We start from the raw sequence: 17,227 nt of genomic DNA on the forward strand, positions 1-17,227 counted from the left end.
TATCGCATTTTTTAGGCGAAAAAAGCTCTTTTGGGGTCATTCGCACAAATTATACTTTTTAGAAAAATGAAGTGTATGGCTGATGTCTGTGGATCCTTCCGTATCCAAAAAAGTTGGTTCGGTGAAATCGTACAACGTTTCGCGATATCGCATTTTTAGGTCCAAAATGCTCTTTTGGGGTCATTCGCACAAATTAATTTTTTAGAAAAATGAAGTGTATGGCTGATGTCTGTGGATCGTTCCGCATCCAAAAAAGTTGGTTTGGTGAAAATCGGTCAACGTTTCGCGATATCGCATTTTTAGGCCAAAATGCTCTTTTGGGGTCATTCGCACAAATTATACTTTTAGAAAAATGAAGTGTATGGCTGATGTCTGTGGATCGTTCCGTATTGAAAAAAGTTAGTTTGGTGAAAATCGGTCGACGTTTCGCGATATCACATTTTTTAGGCCAAAATGCTCTTTTGGGGTCATTCGCACAAATTATACTTTTTAGAAAAATGAAGTGTATGGCTGATGTCTGTGGATCGTTCCGCATCCAAAAAAGTTGGTTTGGTGAAAATCGGTCAACGTTTCGCGATATCGCAGTTTTTAGGCCAAAATGCTCTTTTGGGGTCATTCGCACAAATTATACTTTTTAGAAAAATTAAGTGAATGGCTTATGTCTGTGGATCGTTCTGCATCCAAAAAAGTTGGTTTGGTGAAAATTGGTCGACGTTTCGCGATATCGCATTTTTTAGGCCAAAATGCTCTTTTGGGGTCATTCGCACAAATTATACTTTTTAGAAAAATTAAGTGTATGGCTTATGTCTGTGGATCGTTCCGCATCCAAAAAAGTTGGTTTCGTGAACATCGGTCGACGTTTCGCAATATCAGATTTGTTAGGCCAAAATGCTCATTTGGGCTCATTCGGGGAAATTATGCTTCATAGTAAAATGAAGAGTGGGGCTGATGTCTGTGGGTCGTCCCGCATCGATAAAAAAGTTGGTTTCGTGAAAATCGGTCAACGTTTTGCAATATTGCATTTTTTTAGGCCAAAATGTTTTTTGGGGCTCATTCTGGAAATCATGCTTTTTAGAATAATCAGGTGTGGGTCTGATGTCTGTGGATCGTCCTTCATCCAAAAAAGTTGGTATCGTGAAAATCGGTCGACGTTTCGCAATATCAGATTTTTTAGGCCAAAATGCTCTTTTGGGCTCATTCGGGCAAATTATGCTTTATAGTAAAATCAAGAGTGGGCTGATGTCTGTGGATGGTTCCTCATCCAAAAAAAGTTATTTCGCGAAAATCGCTCGACCTTATGTGATATCACATTTTTAGGCGAAAACGTTCTTTTGGGCTCATTAATTGGGCAAATTATACTTTTGGGAAAATCAGGTTTGGGGCTGATCTCTGTGGATGATTCCGCATCCAAAAAAGGTGATTTCGTGAAAATCCATTGACGTTTAGTGATATCGCATTTTTTTGGTGTAAAGTGCTCTCTTGGGCTAATGTTTGCAAATTTACATCCTTTATTGCAAAACCAGGTATTGGCTTGATGTGGAGGGATCGTCCAGGTATTTTTCAGCACATTGTATTAAGCATAAATTGCATTGATGTTCAACACAGTATATCATCATATAAACCCGTATGCAACACACACACACACACGCACACGCACACGCACACACATATATTCATAGAGAAAGCAGCTTATCTTGAATGCCGATACCAATATACTCACCCCTGAATTGACCTGCTGCACAAGAGTCACATATGCTGAAGAGTCCGCATTCAAGAGATTATCGTCGAATGTCACAGAGGGGACAGATAGACCGATGAAGAGCTGGACACCTCTGCCGACTAAATGAGATAACAAAAAGAAATAGCATTACACGTCAATCATTATAATGGCATTTGCATGTTTGCAAGTTTCTTAATACATACAAAACTTAACTAAAAGGTGTTCAAAGCAAGTATTGTGAAACTTTTAATCACGAAGTAGAGTGTCCAATTGTAATTGATGATGAAAGATGAATATCATACACCTTACCCTCACAAACTTGTTGTGGAAGAGTAGTTGCCAAGTCTGTTAAACGGTTAAAGTCTGAAAGCATAACGACATTTCCTGCGGTGCCAGCAATAGAGAGGAGTTGATCATTGTCAAGGTTGCTGCCAATCCCAACTGCGTAGGTGACAATCTGTGCCTTGCGCATCCTTTGTGCCGGGTTTGATACTTCATCATCAGAAACCCCATCCGTGATTACTATGGCCACTTGCACAACACCAGTGCGAGCACCGTTGTTGGGAGAAAACCCAAACTTCCAGGTGTAATCAAGAGCTTGTCCGGTTAGGGTGTTCCCACCTATGTATCTGTAAAAGGTGATTGTCTCAAATTTATCAAGATGTCTCATCGTGATTTTCGATTTTTAAATTAGTGAATCATAGTAAAGAAAAGTATAATAACCTACTAAATATCAACATGCTGTCTGCATATATGTAATTGTTACTTTAAAATCATCAAATTGAGCGTGTCATATTCTGTTAAAATATCAGTTAGTCCAAACATACCCGATGTTTCCAATGGCTTCCACTAAGCTGTCAACATCACTGTACGCATCAAGACTAATCTCCATTTGTTGAATGTTGGCATACTGAATTATACCAACGCGGGTCTGGCCGGCACCTATGTTGAAATTCGTCACTAACTTCTGAACAATAGCCTTTATCCTCTCAAAGTTCTCTTCACCGACACTACCAGTGCCATCAAGCACAAACACAAGATCCAAAACGGCAGAACATGGTGGCGCTAGAAAACAGATAAGAAATATATATATACAAGAATAAAAAGTAGAATTAATGGACGAAAACCTACACAAGCAACATCCCAAGACATCTTTGTCTACAAGATAGATTTTTAACCGGTACGTATAAATTATTCTCAATTAACATACTTGTATCTCCAACAGAAGATGACACTACAGGCAAGTTTCCGAGCTGTGTCCCCGGAGCTGTGGTGTTGATGATGATTTGGGTGGTGGCGTCGACATTTGCACCTAGCGCCACTACACTCACAGTCACCGATGTGCTTGTTGCGGTCGTTCTGAGGAAAGGAGACGGAAGCATAATGCATGGAAGCATTCTTCAAGAGCCCCAAACAGCATGGAAAGTAAAGCAACATTAAAAAACAGTACCAAAGTGTCCAGACAATAAATGATCCATAGACGTTTAATGAATAAGGATAATAAGTGCACCACAGCAGGAAGACTTTCAATCTTACCCAGGAGCCACTGAAGTAATGGATACCGACTGGACGTCTGCCGGGGTGGTGGAGAATGCTTGGAGCACCTGAAAAAGATGCCAAGATGGAGGTTCTTTACTTGGACAATGGCTACCATGTACATCCCAGGCCCATATCTTTGCCCCTACTGTCAGGCGCTCAGTAGACGACACTTTTTGGTCTCGCTGACAATAAATTAGCTGTAGCACAAAAGAGAAAACATTGCTAAAGAACAACCTACCGCATCTTCGATAGTGACACCCAAGTTGACATAGGCCGTTGACGACGTATCTTGGTAGTCCTCGGTGTAGGTGAGAGTTAGCTCCACTGTGACTATGATGGTTGTTCTGGTGTCTGCAGAAAGTAAGTATAAAAGTAAAGACAAGCAAGCAAGTAAGCAAATTGGTTGCATGCAAACTTCTCGTCTGCACTTCCAATCAGATACTTCTACAAAGTCAGAGAGGTCGTCTGAGTAGACTAAAAGGTAGGTACAAAAACCAGCTAGGCCAAGTCAGGTGTACTAACCAGCAGACACAACGGTAGTTTGCCCAGGATCAATCGTCAAGTCTCCGAAGTCGGGTTGTAGATTCTGGAAGGTGGTCTGTACAGTATCCAGGGCGAAGGGAGCAACGGCGCATTGCACGGTCGAAACTACGCCTCCGCAGCTAGAAGGAAAATGCAGATCGTTTCAAAATGAAGACTCGCCTAGTCGGATACAGGGTATTATGTGAGACATTTTCATACTTAGACTTTTTTGACCTTTCACTATTCCAAGAGAAGCAGTTACTTACCCAGGTGCGAAGCCAATGGGTTGGAGGGCTGCTATACCAGGACTGCTTGTACGGTGGTCGTCAACTGTTAATCCATGGAAAAGACGGTGTTAAACATAGTAAGAAGCAGAGCTGGAAGCAAAATCGACCTTGCAGTCAACAATTTGTCTTGTATGGCTTACGACCAAAAATGTAGCCATGAAGCAATCTAGCGCTCTAGTGGTCGAAGCCGAAGTTGTACGGAAGAGTTCTTACCCCTTGAACAACTTGTTGGAAAAGTGCCGTGGAAACACTGGAATTGGCGTTGAGAATCAGGACATCGTATGTAGTTGTGACACAGATGGAGACGACAATCTGCTGACTGGTACCAACTATATGAAAGGGAAAAGTAAGGATAGTGTCAAACATCACATCAAACCAGAAAGAATCACCAGAAGACATGCTGAGATTATGATCTGTAGAGTCCCCTTTCGAAAAGTGCAAGAGTCTGCAGCTTACCGTCGCAAAGCATGCTGGGCAGGGTAGTAGTCAAGTCCTGTAGTCTGTCGAAATCATCAAGAGACAGGAGAGTGTTGGGATCTCCTGCGATAGCCAGTAGCTGGTCGCTATCCAGGTTGGAGCCCACACCAACAGCGATGGTGACGATTCCTGCCTGGCGCATCCTCCGAGCAGGACGTTGGACGTCGTCCTGAGATATGCCGTCGGTGATGACGACAACTATCTTGGTCACGGTGGCTCGGGCGCCGTTCCTGACGTCGAAGTGGACATTGGTGGCGAAGTCGATGGCATTACCCGTCTTTGTGTAGCCGCCCATGTATTGAATAGCTTCCACTGCGTCTTGCAGGGCCTGGAGGTCGAAGTACTGGTCAAGGAAGAACTCTGTGCGGGCTTGAACTGCATACTGAACGATAGAGACGCGTACGGCGTTTTCTCCAATATCCAAGAAGGCGAGCAACTGGCTGATGAAGGTCTTCATTCGCTCGAAGTTCTCCAGGCCCGACGCTGCCAGTGCCGTCCACACAAAGACAATGTCTGCTACTGCACTACAGGGAGGAGCTAGACAGAAACAAGAAACAAATTTAAAGGAGGCCACAACTGCCAAGAACTTGACAGCAACAGAAAAAGATTGAAAAAAAACGACGCCACTCAGGCTGAAATAGCACAATCGACATACTTGTATCTCCAACGATAGCCGAGACTACAGGCAAGTTTCCGAGCTGTGTTCCCGGAGCTGTGGTGTTGACGATGATTACGGGTGGTGACGTCGACATTTGCACCTAGCGCCACTACACTCACAGTCACCGATGTGCTTGTTGCGGTCGTTCTGAGGAAAGGAGACGGGAGCATAATGCATGGAAGCATTCTTCAAGAGCCCCAAACAGCATGGCAAGTAAAGTCAACATTAAACAACAACAGTAAAAGAGAGTACCACAGTGTCCAGACTTGGCTTAAAGTACAGGCAATAGATTATTCATAGGCGTTTAATGAATAAGGATGATAAAAGTGCGCCACAGCAGGAAGTCTTTCAATCTTACCCAGGAGCCACTGAAGTAATGGGATACCGACTGGACGTCTGCCGGGGTGGTGGTGACTGCTTGGAGCACCTGAAAAAGATGCCAAGATGGAGGTTCTTTACTTGGACAATGGCTACCATGTACATCCCAGGCCCATATCTTTGCCCCTACTGTCAGGCGCTGAGTAGACGACACTTTTTGGTCTCGCTGACAATAAATTAGCTGTAGCACAAAAGAGAAAACATTGCTGAAGAACAACCTACCGCATCTTCGATAGTGACACCCAAGTCGACATAGGCCGTTGACGACGTATCTTGGTAGTCCTCGATGTAGGTGAGAGTTAGCTCCACTGTGACTATGATGGTTGTTCTGGTGTCTGCAGAAAGTAAATATAAAAGTAAAGACAAGCAAGTAAGCAAATTGGTTGCATGCAAACTTCTCGTCTGCACTTCCAATCAGATACTTCTACAAAGTCAGAGAGGTCGTCTGAGTAGACTAAAGGTAGCTACAAAAACCAGCTAGGCCAAGTCAGGTGTACTAACCAGCAGACACAACGGTAGTTTGCCCAGGATCAATCGTCAAGTCTCCGAAGTCGGGTTGTAGATCCTGGAAGGTGGTCTGTACAGTATCCAGGGCGAAGGGAGCAACGGCGCATTGCACGGTCGAAACTACGCCTCCGCAGCTAGAAGGAAAATGCAGATCGTTTCAAAATGAAGACTCGCCTAGTCGGATACAGGGTATTATGTGAGACATTTTCATACTTAGACTTTTTTGACCTTTCACTATTCCAAGAGAAGCAGTTACTTACCCAGGTGCGAAGCCAATGGGTTGGAGGGCTGCTATACCAGGACTGCTTGTAACGGTGGTCGTCAACTGTTAATCCATGGAAAAGACGGTGTTAAACAGAGTAAGAAGCAGAGCTGGAAGCAAAATCGACCTTGCAGTCAACAATTTGTCTTGTATGGCTTACGACCAAAAATGTAGCCATGAAGCAATCTAGCGCTCTAGTGGTCGAAGCCGAAGTTGTACGGAAGAGTTCTTACCCCTTGAACAACTTGTTGGAAAAGTGCCGTGGAAACACTGGAATTGGCGTTGAGAATCAGGACATCGTATGTAGTTGTGACACAGATGGAGACGACAATCTGCTGACTGGTACCAACTATATGAAAGGGAAAAGTAAGGATAGTGTCAAACATCACATCAAACCAGAAAGAATCACCAGAAGACATGCTGAGATTATGATCTGTAGAGTCCCCTTTCGAAAAGTGCAAGAGTCTGCAGCTTACCGTCGCAAAGCATGCTGGGCAGGGTAGTAGTCAAGTCCTGTAGTCTGTCGAAATCATCAAGAGACAGGAGAGTGTTGGGATCTCCTGCGATAGCCAGTAGCTGGTCGCTATCCAGGTTGGAGCCCACACCAACAGCGATGGTGACGATTCCTGCCTGGTGCATCCTCCGAGCAGGACGTTGGACGTCGTCCTGAGATATGCCGTCGGTGATGACGACAACTATCTTGGTCACGGTGGCTCGGGCGCCGTTCCTGACGTCGAAGTGGACATTGGTGGCGAAGTCGATGGCATTACCCGTCTTTGTGTAGCCGCCCATGTATTGAATAGCTTCCACTGCGTCTTGCAGGGCCTGGAGGTCGAAGTACTGGTCAAGGAAGAACTCTGTGCGGGCTTGAACTGCATACTGAACGATAGAGACGCGAACGGCATTTTCTCCAATATCCAAGAAGGCGAGCAACTGGCTGATGAAGGTCTTCATTCGCTCGAAGTTCTCCAGGCCGACGCTGCCAGTGCCGTCCACAACAAAGACAATGTCTGCTACTGCACTACAGGGAGGAGCTAGACAGAAACAAGAAAAAAATTTAAAGGAGGCCACAACTGCCAAGAACTTGACAGCAAAAGACAAAAAAATGAGAAAAACGACGCCACTCAAGCTAAAATAGCACAATTAACTAACATACTCGTATCTCCAACCGTAGACGAGACTACAGGCAAGGGTCCAATCCGTGCTCCAGGCGCTGTAGTGTTGACAATGATTTGGGTGGTGGCGTCGACATTTGCACCTAGCGTCACTACACTCACAGTTACCGATGTGGTAGTTGCGGTCGGTCTGAAGAAAGAAGACAAGAGGAGAATGCATTGAACCATTCTTCAAGAGCACCAAAAAGCATGTAGAGCCAGTAAAGTCGACATTAATACGGAATACTGCAATATCCAGACTTGACTTGAAGTGCAAAAAAGACGATGAGTAGAGGTTTGAATGAATGGCGATAAAACTGCACCATAGCAAGGCTTTTCTTCTTACCCAGGAGCCACCGACGTAATAGATACCGACTGGATGTCTGCTGGGCTGTCCGTGAATTTTTGCAGTAACTGTAGAAGATGTGTGTTGTTATTTACATTATTTTTGGTACTCCGATTGAGGCTTATACTTGTAGATTTTTTGCCATCAGTCGTCAAGACTGTTCAAGGCTGATTGTTGAAATATACATGTCAGATATACATGTCAAAATATCGGCCTGATACAACCTACCCCATTTTCTAAAATGACACTCAAGTTGGTATAGGACACTGACGAAACATCCCCAAATTCCACTGTGTAGGTGAGATGGAGTTCCAGCGTGATGATAATACTTCTTCTTGTAGCTGCAAGAAGATGACAAATATTATATTTGCTGCAGATATGAATGAGTGGAACGTCAACTTATTTCATGTGTTCTGAGGCAGACACATAAAGCAGAACTATCTTATCTTACATTACAATACCAAAAAGGTTTATATCTAAGTCTATGATGTTCACTTTAGATATGAACTGTTAAAAAAATTAAGATGAAACTATTTGGCCATTTAGTATTTCTTTTTTCCATTGCTTTCGCCATACCGTATGCATTTTGAACGTGATGCATTTTCTCATACACATGACAACGAAGTAATCCTTTTTTGTCAAAGTAAAATACTGATATCGATATACAATGCACTAATTTTCTGGGAACTCTTGGCTTACAGGTAGGTGTACATATATTGTATATATAGAAAATAGAACCTTTCTACTGTACTTTATATAGATCATGACTACACTGATAGTAAAATACTTCTTTGCAGTTAACGGAAACTTACCGCCATCTGTTATAGTTGTTAATGATGGATTGATTTGAAGACTTCCCAGTGATGTGAGGGTGGCGATTGTTGTTTCAATGGTATTGACAGCAAATGGCTGTGCTGCAAGTTGCAGTGACACGGCGACGGCTCCGAAAGGCCTTAATTGATTAAGGTTAAATATTTTAAAAGTGAAATTCTTTTTACGAAAATCTCGGCAACAATTATTGGATCAGAATCTAACAACTTCTTAAGAGAAATAAATCGATAAGCTGCCGTCTCTATAGTTGAGTTTAGACTGGTTGCAAACTAGTGCATAGAATAGGAATTTGCAATAAATGTTTCAATGAAAAAGTGTCTTTAACATCTGAACGATGATATACGATAAAGGCATAAATGAATGCATATTTAGGATCCTGTAAAATCGTAAACTTCAGATATTAAATCTTTCTGCGTCTTGAAATTTAATTCATTAAAAAGGAATGAGAGTTTGATCCCTATCCCAGGGAACCAATAAAGTGTGTGCGGAAACACAAAGATTTGAAGATAATTTTTCAAACTGTAAAAATATTATCATAGCGTTGCTTTTGATGTGTAGATGTAAAGAATGTGCAATGACACATCCACAAGAAGATATTGTATGGATTTATGTGAGAAGGCTACTAACATAATTTAGATAAAATACATTGTACACATGTGTTCCTGATGGCAATGGTAAAATAAAACAATATCCATTATCCATGAGGTATACTTACCCTGGTAGGAAGCAAATTGACTGCCAGGTTAACAGTCCTTGTGTGGTATCACTGATAGCATTTAACTATGAAGAGTAAGAAATAGGACAAAAACATGATGTGAGAGGGGATATATGGCAAAAAATGTTTGTCTGGCTAATACATCATAATGGATAAAGAAACTGCAGCAATTGCAACTACCGATAAAGTGAAATAGGATATCACATCGAACTTCATACTTAAATGCACTCCGAGACATTCCTATACTCTAAAATTCACATGGGAAGACCTTGCAAATAAAATAGGGACAGAAAAGGAAGAAAAGCATTGGAAAGACGCTGTTTGAAGTTCAGTGCACGCGCACAGATTTATGCTCGCGCCATGCCCAGAAGCATTGTCGAAGTTCATCTGCGCAAAGTCTGTATGAATTATTATCGTACAAATTCACCTGTAACGCAAAAAAGAAATGTTAGAAATGCAAAGGAGAACAAAATACACACTCTGTTTTTAAAGATATAGCATTATATATCATATTTCTTGTTCTTGATTCAAATAAGTTTCGGTCCATGACGTCACAGTAAACACGACAGACGGTTCGGAACCGGCAGCTGGCACCTTGGCTCGCGAAAAATCATTTTTTGACAAGGAAACAGGTTAAAATAATCGAGATTACATACAAGTTACTATATATCATAATGATTGTAATTTTTGCTTCTCAAAAAGAGTCAACGATAAATCTGTAAATAACAACATGTTGACTCACAGCGAATTGGATCTCAGCAATTAAACCAAACGTCAGTGTAGAATTAGCATCCAGAAGCTCCAGTCGGTATTCTTGAGATGTTACTACTAAGGACACGATGGACACAACGCTGGAGCCAACTGCAGAATAGAAACACACCTTTATAATCACAAAAGCAGCGTAAATTGTATCCCGCAGCCAACCATATCTGACCTCTGCCAGGTATTAATAGTCGCTAGTTCTATAGAATAAACAAAAAGACATTCTGATCCAAACCTACCGTCACAAACCCGGCTAGGCAATTGAGTTCTCAGGTCTTCTAGTTTGCTAAAGTCATCCAACATAAACAGGTTACGTCGGGATCCAGAAATTATGTCAAGCTGATCGCGGTCAAGATTGCTTCCGATCCCCACGGCATAGGTGATGATGGCCGCCTTGCGCATACTCTGAGCTGGATTCGCTACGTCATCAAATGATATGCCATCGGTCAGGATGATGGCTACTCTGATGACTCCTTCTCGAGCACCGTTTCTTGTAGAGAAGGCAAACATGGTGGTGTAGTCGATGGCCGCTCCTGTCAAGGTGTAACCGCCCGGGTATGCGATGGCAGCGATCGCATCTTGTAGTGCTCCTTCGTCCTCAAATGCATCTAACCTGAGGGCCAGCACTGCACGGTGGGAGTAGACGACCACGCCGATGCGCGTTGCCTCGGGCCCAATCTCAAAGTCGCTTATCATCTTCTGCACGAAGGTCTTCATCCTCTCAAAGTTGTCGGCTCCCACGCTACCAGTTCCATCCAAGACGAAGACAAGATCCACTCGAACGTTGCAAACTGGAGCTGAAGTAGAGAGTTCAGAGAATTACTTGGTATCCAGTGCCAGAAACGAATCGAAAAAGGGCAGACAACCAACCATCCAATCATGCACTTGTCTTAGCTAGAGGAGTTGCTTTCAAAGTTTACCTGTTAAGGCCACTTGCGAAGAGTTGATGGTAGCGCCACCAAGTATTTGGCCTGGTGCGGTAATGTTAGTCAGCCTTCCTTGGACGCTAGACACTTGGGATGCCGTGGTCACTACCTCAACGTCGACTGTAGTAGTTGTGGTTGTCGAGCTGTCAAACAGATGGCAAGAATTAGTTGCACGTCTCCCATTCACATCTTGGCGATACAACTTGAAACGCAAGCCAAGCGATAATTGTGACTTACTTACCCCGGAAGGACCTGTGTTACTCGCAGAGACACGATGTCTACGGTCCCTTGGATTGCAGAGAACTGATTCAGCACCTACACGACACAGAGAACACGAGATTGAAGTCCATTGGCTAAAGGAGCCACTAACTCTGTCAACGCAGAGGACTTGCAATGAAGGGGAAGTCGCAGACTTGTCTATCCCCTATCCTTACCACCCAGATTGACTAAACAGCAGCACTAGACCTGATATTGCAGCTGAAGAATCAAGGCGTCGTATGCAGCAGACCCACGGACTTGATAATCTTCTGTGTAGTTCACATTCACAACTAGCCTGGCGAAGACCACGGATGTACCTGCTCAAGAGAAGGCAGGGGTTGTAAGCTTTGTGTACCCCTTAAAGAGTCAACAACAGCAATGACGATTCAACAAAAAAAAGCCTGTCTAAAATAGGTTCGGCCAAGTGGGATTAGCAGAGTGCAATCACAAAATGTGGAGAAAGAATCAAACCATAAAGAGGAAGAACCTAGGCTGTACTCACGTGCAGCTACGACACTTGTGAATGTCGTGTCGATAGTTAGATTGTTGAGCTGTGCTGGAGCGTTCAGTAAACCAGATCTTACGGTGTTGGGGGCAAATGCTGGCACCCATCCCCAAACACATGGCCACGACGGAGTCACCAGTAGGACTGAAAGTTTACAACAAGAGTTAAGTAGGTTCGTCATTTTCTGCCTTCAAATACATCGGTGGAAATGAAATAGATTTGAAATCGACTGAGAGGCAAGCTTCTTCTTACTTACCCAGGTGCTAGAGACACCAGAGGTGCGGTGAATCCAGGGACTGCAGGGAGGAAGCCACGGAACTGAAAAGATGCCAGAACAGTGGTTACATTTATCACATCTAGAAGAAGAGTCCCATGCAAATCCAGCACATTGGCGCCGTAGGCAAAGAAGACGAGAACAAGACCAAGNAACCAACCAACCAACCAACCAACCAACCAACCAATCAGGCCTAGAGGAGTTGCTTTCAAAGTTTACCTGTTAAGGCCACTTGCGAAGAGATGACGGTAGCCCCACCAAGTATTTGGCCAGGTGCGGTAATGTTAGTCAGCCTTCCTTGGACGCTCGACACTTGGGATGCCGTGGTCACTACCTCAACGTCGACTGTAGTAGTTGTGGCTGTCGAGCTGTCAAACAGACGGCAAGAATTATTTGCACATCTTCCATGCACATCTTGCTGGAAAAGTTGCCAAGGCCTGCACAACTTGAAATGCAAGCCAACCGACAAATATGGCTCACTTACCCCGGAAGGATCTGTGTCACTCGCAAAGACACGATGTCTACGGTCCCTTGCATTGCAGAGAACTGATTCAGCACCTACATGACAAAGAGAACACAGAATTCAAGTCAATTTGCTAAAGGAAACACTTCTGACTTACTTTGTCGAATACAATAACTCTGTCCTCTGCGCAGAGGACTTGCAATGAAAGGGAAGTCGCAGACTTGTATATCCTCTACCCTTACCACCCAGATTGACTAAACAGCAGCACTTGACCTGGTATTGCAGCCGAAGAATCAAGGCGTCGTATGCAGCAGACCCACGGACTTGGTACTCTGCTGTGTAGTTCACATTCACAACTAGCCTGGCGAAGACCACGGATGTACCTGCTCAAGAGAAGACAGGGGTTTTAAGCTTGGTGTACCCCTTAAAGAGTCAACAATGACGATAACAATTCAACAAAAAGACTTGTCTAAAATAGGCTTGGCAAAGCGGGATTAGCAGAGTGCAAAAACACAAAGTGTGGAGAAACAAACGATGAAGAAAACCTAGCCAGTACTCACGTGCAGCTACGACACTTGTGAATGTCGTGTCGATGGTTAGATTGTTGAGCTGTGCTGGCGCGGTCAGTAAACCAGATCTTACGGTGTTGGAGGCAAACGCTGGCACCCATCCCAAACACATGGCCACGACGGAGTCACCAGTAGGACTGAAAGTTAGTAACAAGAGTCAAGAAGGTTCATCATTTTCTGTCTTCAAACCCACCTGTGGTTTTGAAGTAGACTTGAAATCGACTGAGACGCAAGCTTCTTCTTACTTACCCAGGTGCTAGAGACACCAGAGGTGCGGTGAATCCAGGGACTCCAGGGAAGTAGCCAAGGAACTGAAAAGATGTCAGAAAAGTGGTTAAAGCCATCACATCTAGAAGAAGAGTCGCATGCAAATCCAGCACGCTCGCGCTCTAGGTAAACAAGACGAGTCAAGACCATGACACAACTTACGGCTGTGTTGATTTGGTACAAGATGGTCTGGAATGCTGTAGAGTTGGCGTTCAACAGAGAGACATCGAATCGTGTTGATGTGATGAGGATTCTGATGAGAATCTGTTCACTGGTAGCGCCTGTCAAAACAAGGACACAAACACAGTCAAAGATCTACTGGAATGATTGAGCATGTGCCTTCAATGTACAAGGTGGCTTTCATTCTTGGAAACCTTCTCCTGAGAGCCCAAACTTAGCACGTCCAAATTGACACTAACCGGCACAGACTCGACCGGGCAGGGTGGTTCGCAGGTTGTCCAGCATGCTGAAGTTATCCAGCATCATCAGGTTCTCTGGCACTCCGGCAATAACATCCAGCTGATCGCGGTCAAGATTGCTTCCGATCCCCACGGCATAGGTGATAATGGCCGCCTTGCGCATACTCTGAGCCGGCTCCGAAGGGTCATCATATGATATGCCATCGGTGAGGATGATGGCTACTCTGACGACTCCTTCTCGAGCCCCGTTTCTTGTGGAGAAGGCAGACGTGGTGGTGTAGTCGATGGCTGCTCCTGTTCGAGTGTAACCGCCCGGGTATGCGATGGCAGCGACCGCATCTTGCAGAGCTCCTCCGTCCTCAAAGGCATCCAAGCTGATCGCCAGCTCTGCACGGTGGGAGTAGACGACCACGCCGATGCGCGTTGCCTCGGACCCAATCTCAAAGTCGCTGATCATCTTCTGCACGAAGGTCTTCATCCTCTCAAAATTGTCGGCTCCCACGCTACCAGTTCCATCCAAGACGAAGACAAGATCCACTCGAACGCTGCAAACTGGAGCTGAAATAGAGAGTCCAGAAAATTACTTGGTATCTAGTACCAGAAAAGAATAAGAAAAGGGCAGACAACCAACCAACCAACCAACCAACCAACCAATCAGGCCTAGAGGAGTTGCTTTTAAAGTTTACCTGTCAAGGCCACTTGCGAAGAGATGACGGTAGCCCCACCAAGTATTTGACCAGGTGCGGTAATGTTAGTCAGCCTTCCTTGGACGCTCGACACTTGGGATGCCGTGGTCACTACCTCAACGTCGACTGTAGTAGTTGTGGCTGTCGAGCTGTCAAACAGACGGCAAGAATTATTTGCACATCTTCCATGCACATCTTGGTGGAAAAGTTGCCAAGGCCTACACAACTTGTAGGATTTGCCATCAACATCCAAAACCTTCCCGATAATCTTCTAGTACAATTACTGTTTAGAGGTTCCTCTTCTCTGTCGGTTTCTAACAACGCTAAACTCTTACAATGTGTTCAATTGTTTATAAAAGAAACGGAAAGATTTGAGTAACCATCAATTTCTTATCCTACCAGTTTGTTGATTGACTTGGAATGCCTACTTACTCACTTATCATTTACCTGCATATACTGTTATATATTTGATTCATATTATATGATTTAGTTATAATGCGGCTTACTTTAGTTTACCTGATTACTCTTATGCTTTGCATGTCTGTATTTGTGACTACATGTATATATTTTTGTAACGATGACGACACAAACATAAGCATTGTAGCTTGAGTATGTCGTCATTCTGTCTTGTTACTATATATTATACATAAATGTTATAATAAATAAAATAAAAAAACTTGAAATGCAAGCCAACCGAGAAATTTGGTTTACTTACCCCGGAAGGATCTGTGTCACTCGGAGAGACACGATGTCTACGGTCCCTTGCATTGCAGAGAACTGATTCAGCACCTACATGACAAAGAGAACACGAGATTCAAGTCAATATCAGTCTTTGGCTTGCAGATAAGTCGTTGTTTAGCTGCAAATGCACCAAAATACACGAAACTGACGGAAAGCACTGCATTGAATATATATTGAAAACGAGTTTTCTGCTATGTAGATAGCTTAAGACTTTGACGAGCGTTTACCTGGTATTCGATCTTGGACACCAAAAGTGCTGTAAGCAGTTGATCCTAAAACCCGATACTCGATTGTATATGTCAAATTCAGGCTTAGCCTGAGAAAGATGGTGGTTGTCGCTGCTCAATAAAAGAAAAAAAACGTTTAGTAATTATGAATTAATTCAAGCAACTTGAATCGCCAATGCCCTCTTAAACTATCCTCCTTTATATCTTTCGTAGCGTATTTGTGCAAATTGGGGTTTATAATTGCAAAAAGAGGGGGGAAATACACAAACATATGGGCAAGTGGGGAAAGTTACACCTTAAATTTTGTTCTTTAATTGTTCTTCTTGACTCGACGTATGGTAATGGAATTGAGACTTTTGAGTTACTTCGTTAACTAAACTTTCATTTACTATGTGTTACAGTTTCTTTATGTTTAGATTGATATGAATAAGTATTAATGAATTGGTTTCTGGTATGAGTTTGTTTCTGTTCTTGTAAACCTGTGCCATGCAAGTCTGTGTAATGTACTTGTTTTTTTGTAAATCTAATAAAAATAACGTGGAAAAAAAACTTGAATTATGTTAAAACGCTATTGATGAGGAACGTTTTCGTCGCTATCTATATCCATAGCACTGATTGTGTTGTGTTTATGGACTTATCAATGCAATGTGCATGCAATATACCTTTAGAAATTCCGAACCTTTTAATGTCAACGGGCTGATTGACTTTACCTCTAAATGGATATTATGTTCGCTTTGTAGAAAGCAGCCCTTGCTAATGAATTAGACAGCTAGAAAGTTGTACTTACCCTCAAGGTTAAGACCTGTTGTAGTGGAATCGACCATGACGTCTCCAAAGTCAGTTGGAACATTTGAAAATAGTCTTGTTACAGTTGTTTGTTGCCATAACTGCACTGCCATTAGGTAAACTGCCAAAATTGAGCTGTTTGCTCTGAAATATGATGTAATGATGTTTGAACCATAAGTTCATATCGAAGGTTCATCATGGAATTAATACATGTCCCACGTATTGGGATTTTAAAACGGTGTAAGATGTATTGATGCTCTCTCTCAAAACAATAAACGTTGACATACGTTAAGGGAAGCATGTTCTTTATACCTTTTTATTCACCAAACGATAAAGATTGACTTACCCAGGAGACAAGGATACAATCTGCGTGACCGGTTGTGGGATGTTTCCAAAGAACATTGACAGCTGTTTGACGGGTAAGATTCATCGTTATAACATAGACGAACATTAGACATTGGCGAATAGGGATCCAAACCACTGCACGACGCTGCATTCTGGTGACTATGCGAGCCGCCCCTGGCGTTTGTAACTTTGCTGAAGAGCGAGCGCCCGCCTACCAACTATTTGGTAGGAGTTTTTAATTATGAAGCACGAAGAGCGCTAGCGACATCAATCAAACATAAAAACACTTAGTCATCCACTGGTGGAAGAGTTGGATTGCAAAACTGTGTAAATCAATAATGGTAAATTCCAAATTATTAAGGCTGTGTAAATGTTTTGGACAAGGATCGGTATGAATAGCTTAAAATGACTTAAAGCAAATAGCTAACGATAGATCCTTTTAAATAGCAGTAACAAGTGTTGCTAATTACATATCGGGGTTACACTGACAGGTCAACACCCAGCACACGTTATCTCTAATACCAGTTTGCTTGCCATATAGCACCGTTTGCTTGTTGTGGAAAAACAGTTCACAACCCAGTAGTTGCCTTGATTGCCATGCTG

General features: G+C 43.2%; 1 protein-coding gene across 1 annotated transcript in view; it reads right to left on the reverse strand.

Moving 5' to 3' along the window:
- The window catches only part of LOC109472054 (collagen alpha-3(VI) chain-like), a 24,833-nt gene extending 8,446 nt beyond the window's left edge, over nt 1-16,387 (reverse strand). Inside the window, exons 1-34 of the mRNA XM_019771629.1 lie at nt 16,281-16,387; nt 15,494-15,604; nt 15,241-15,314; nt 14,526-14,674; nt 13,840-14,397; nt 13,583-13,701; nt 13,403-13,464; nt 13,145-13,290; nt 12,858-12,967; nt 12,606-12,679; nt 12,341-12,489; nt 10,398-10,955; nt 10,139-10,257; nt 9,397-9,461; nt 8,663-8,802; nt 8,079-8,191; nt 7,851-7,918; nt 7,507-7,655; nt 6,827-7,384; nt 6,584-6,699; nt 6,349-6,413; nt 6,083-6,222; nt 5,804-5,916; nt 5,562-5,630; nt 5,280-5,350; nt 4,525-5,069; nt 4,048-4,111; nt 3,782-3,921; nt 3,498-3,610; nt 3,257-3,324; nt 2,931-3,079; nt 2,548-2,785; nt 2,030-2,349; nt 1,721-1,839 (exon numbers count right to left, since the gene is read on the reverse strand). Of these exons, the coding sequence (XP_019627188.1) occupies nt 1,721-1,839; nt 2,030-2,349; nt 2,548-2,785; nt 2,931-3,079; nt 3,257-3,324; nt 3,498-3,610; nt 3,782-3,921; nt 4,048-4,111; nt 4,525-5,069; nt 5,280-5,350; nt 5,562-5,630; nt 5,804-5,916; nt 6,083-6,222; nt 6,349-6,413; nt 6,584-6,699; nt 6,827-7,384; nt 7,507-7,655; nt 7,851-7,918; nt 8,079-8,191; nt 8,663-8,802; nt 9,397-9,461; nt 10,139-10,257; nt 10,398-10,955; nt 12,341-12,489; nt 12,606-12,679; nt 12,858-12,967; nt 13,145-13,290; nt 13,403-13,464; nt 13,583-13,701; nt 13,840-14,397; nt 14,526-14,674; nt 15,241-15,293 (5,520 nt within the window). The 5' untranslated portion in view covers nt 15,294-15,314; nt 15,494-15,604; nt 16,281-16,387. The remainder of the gene's footprint in view (nt 1-1,720; nt 1,840-2,029; nt 2,350-2,547; nt 2,786-2,930; nt 3,080-3,256; nt 3,325-3,497; nt 3,611-3,781; nt 3,922-4,047; nt 4,112-4,524; nt 5,070-5,279; nt 5,351-5,561; nt 5,631-5,803; nt 5,917-6,082; nt 6,223-6,348; nt 6,414-6,583; nt 6,700-6,826; nt 7,385-7,506; nt 7,656-7,850; nt 7,919-8,078; nt 8,192-8,662; nt 8,803-9,396; nt 9,462-10,138; nt 10,258-10,397; nt 10,956-12,340; nt 12,490-12,605; nt 12,680-12,857; nt 12,968-13,144; nt 13,291-13,402; nt 13,465-13,582; nt 13,702-13,839; nt 14,398-14,525; nt 14,675-15,240; nt 15,315-15,493; nt 15,605-16,280) is intronic.
- Between the last annotated feature and the right edge of the window lie 840 nt (nt 16,388-17,227).

Source organism: Branchiostoma belcheri, unplaced genomic scaffold, assembly GCF_001625305.1.
Source record: "Branchiostoma belcheri isolate BF01 breed outbred unplaced genomic scaffold, Haploidv18h27 scaffold264, whole genome shotgun sequence".
NCBI lineage: Eukaryota > Metazoa > Chordata > Leptocardii > Amphioxiformes > Branchiostomatidae > Branchiostoma > Branchiostoma belcheri.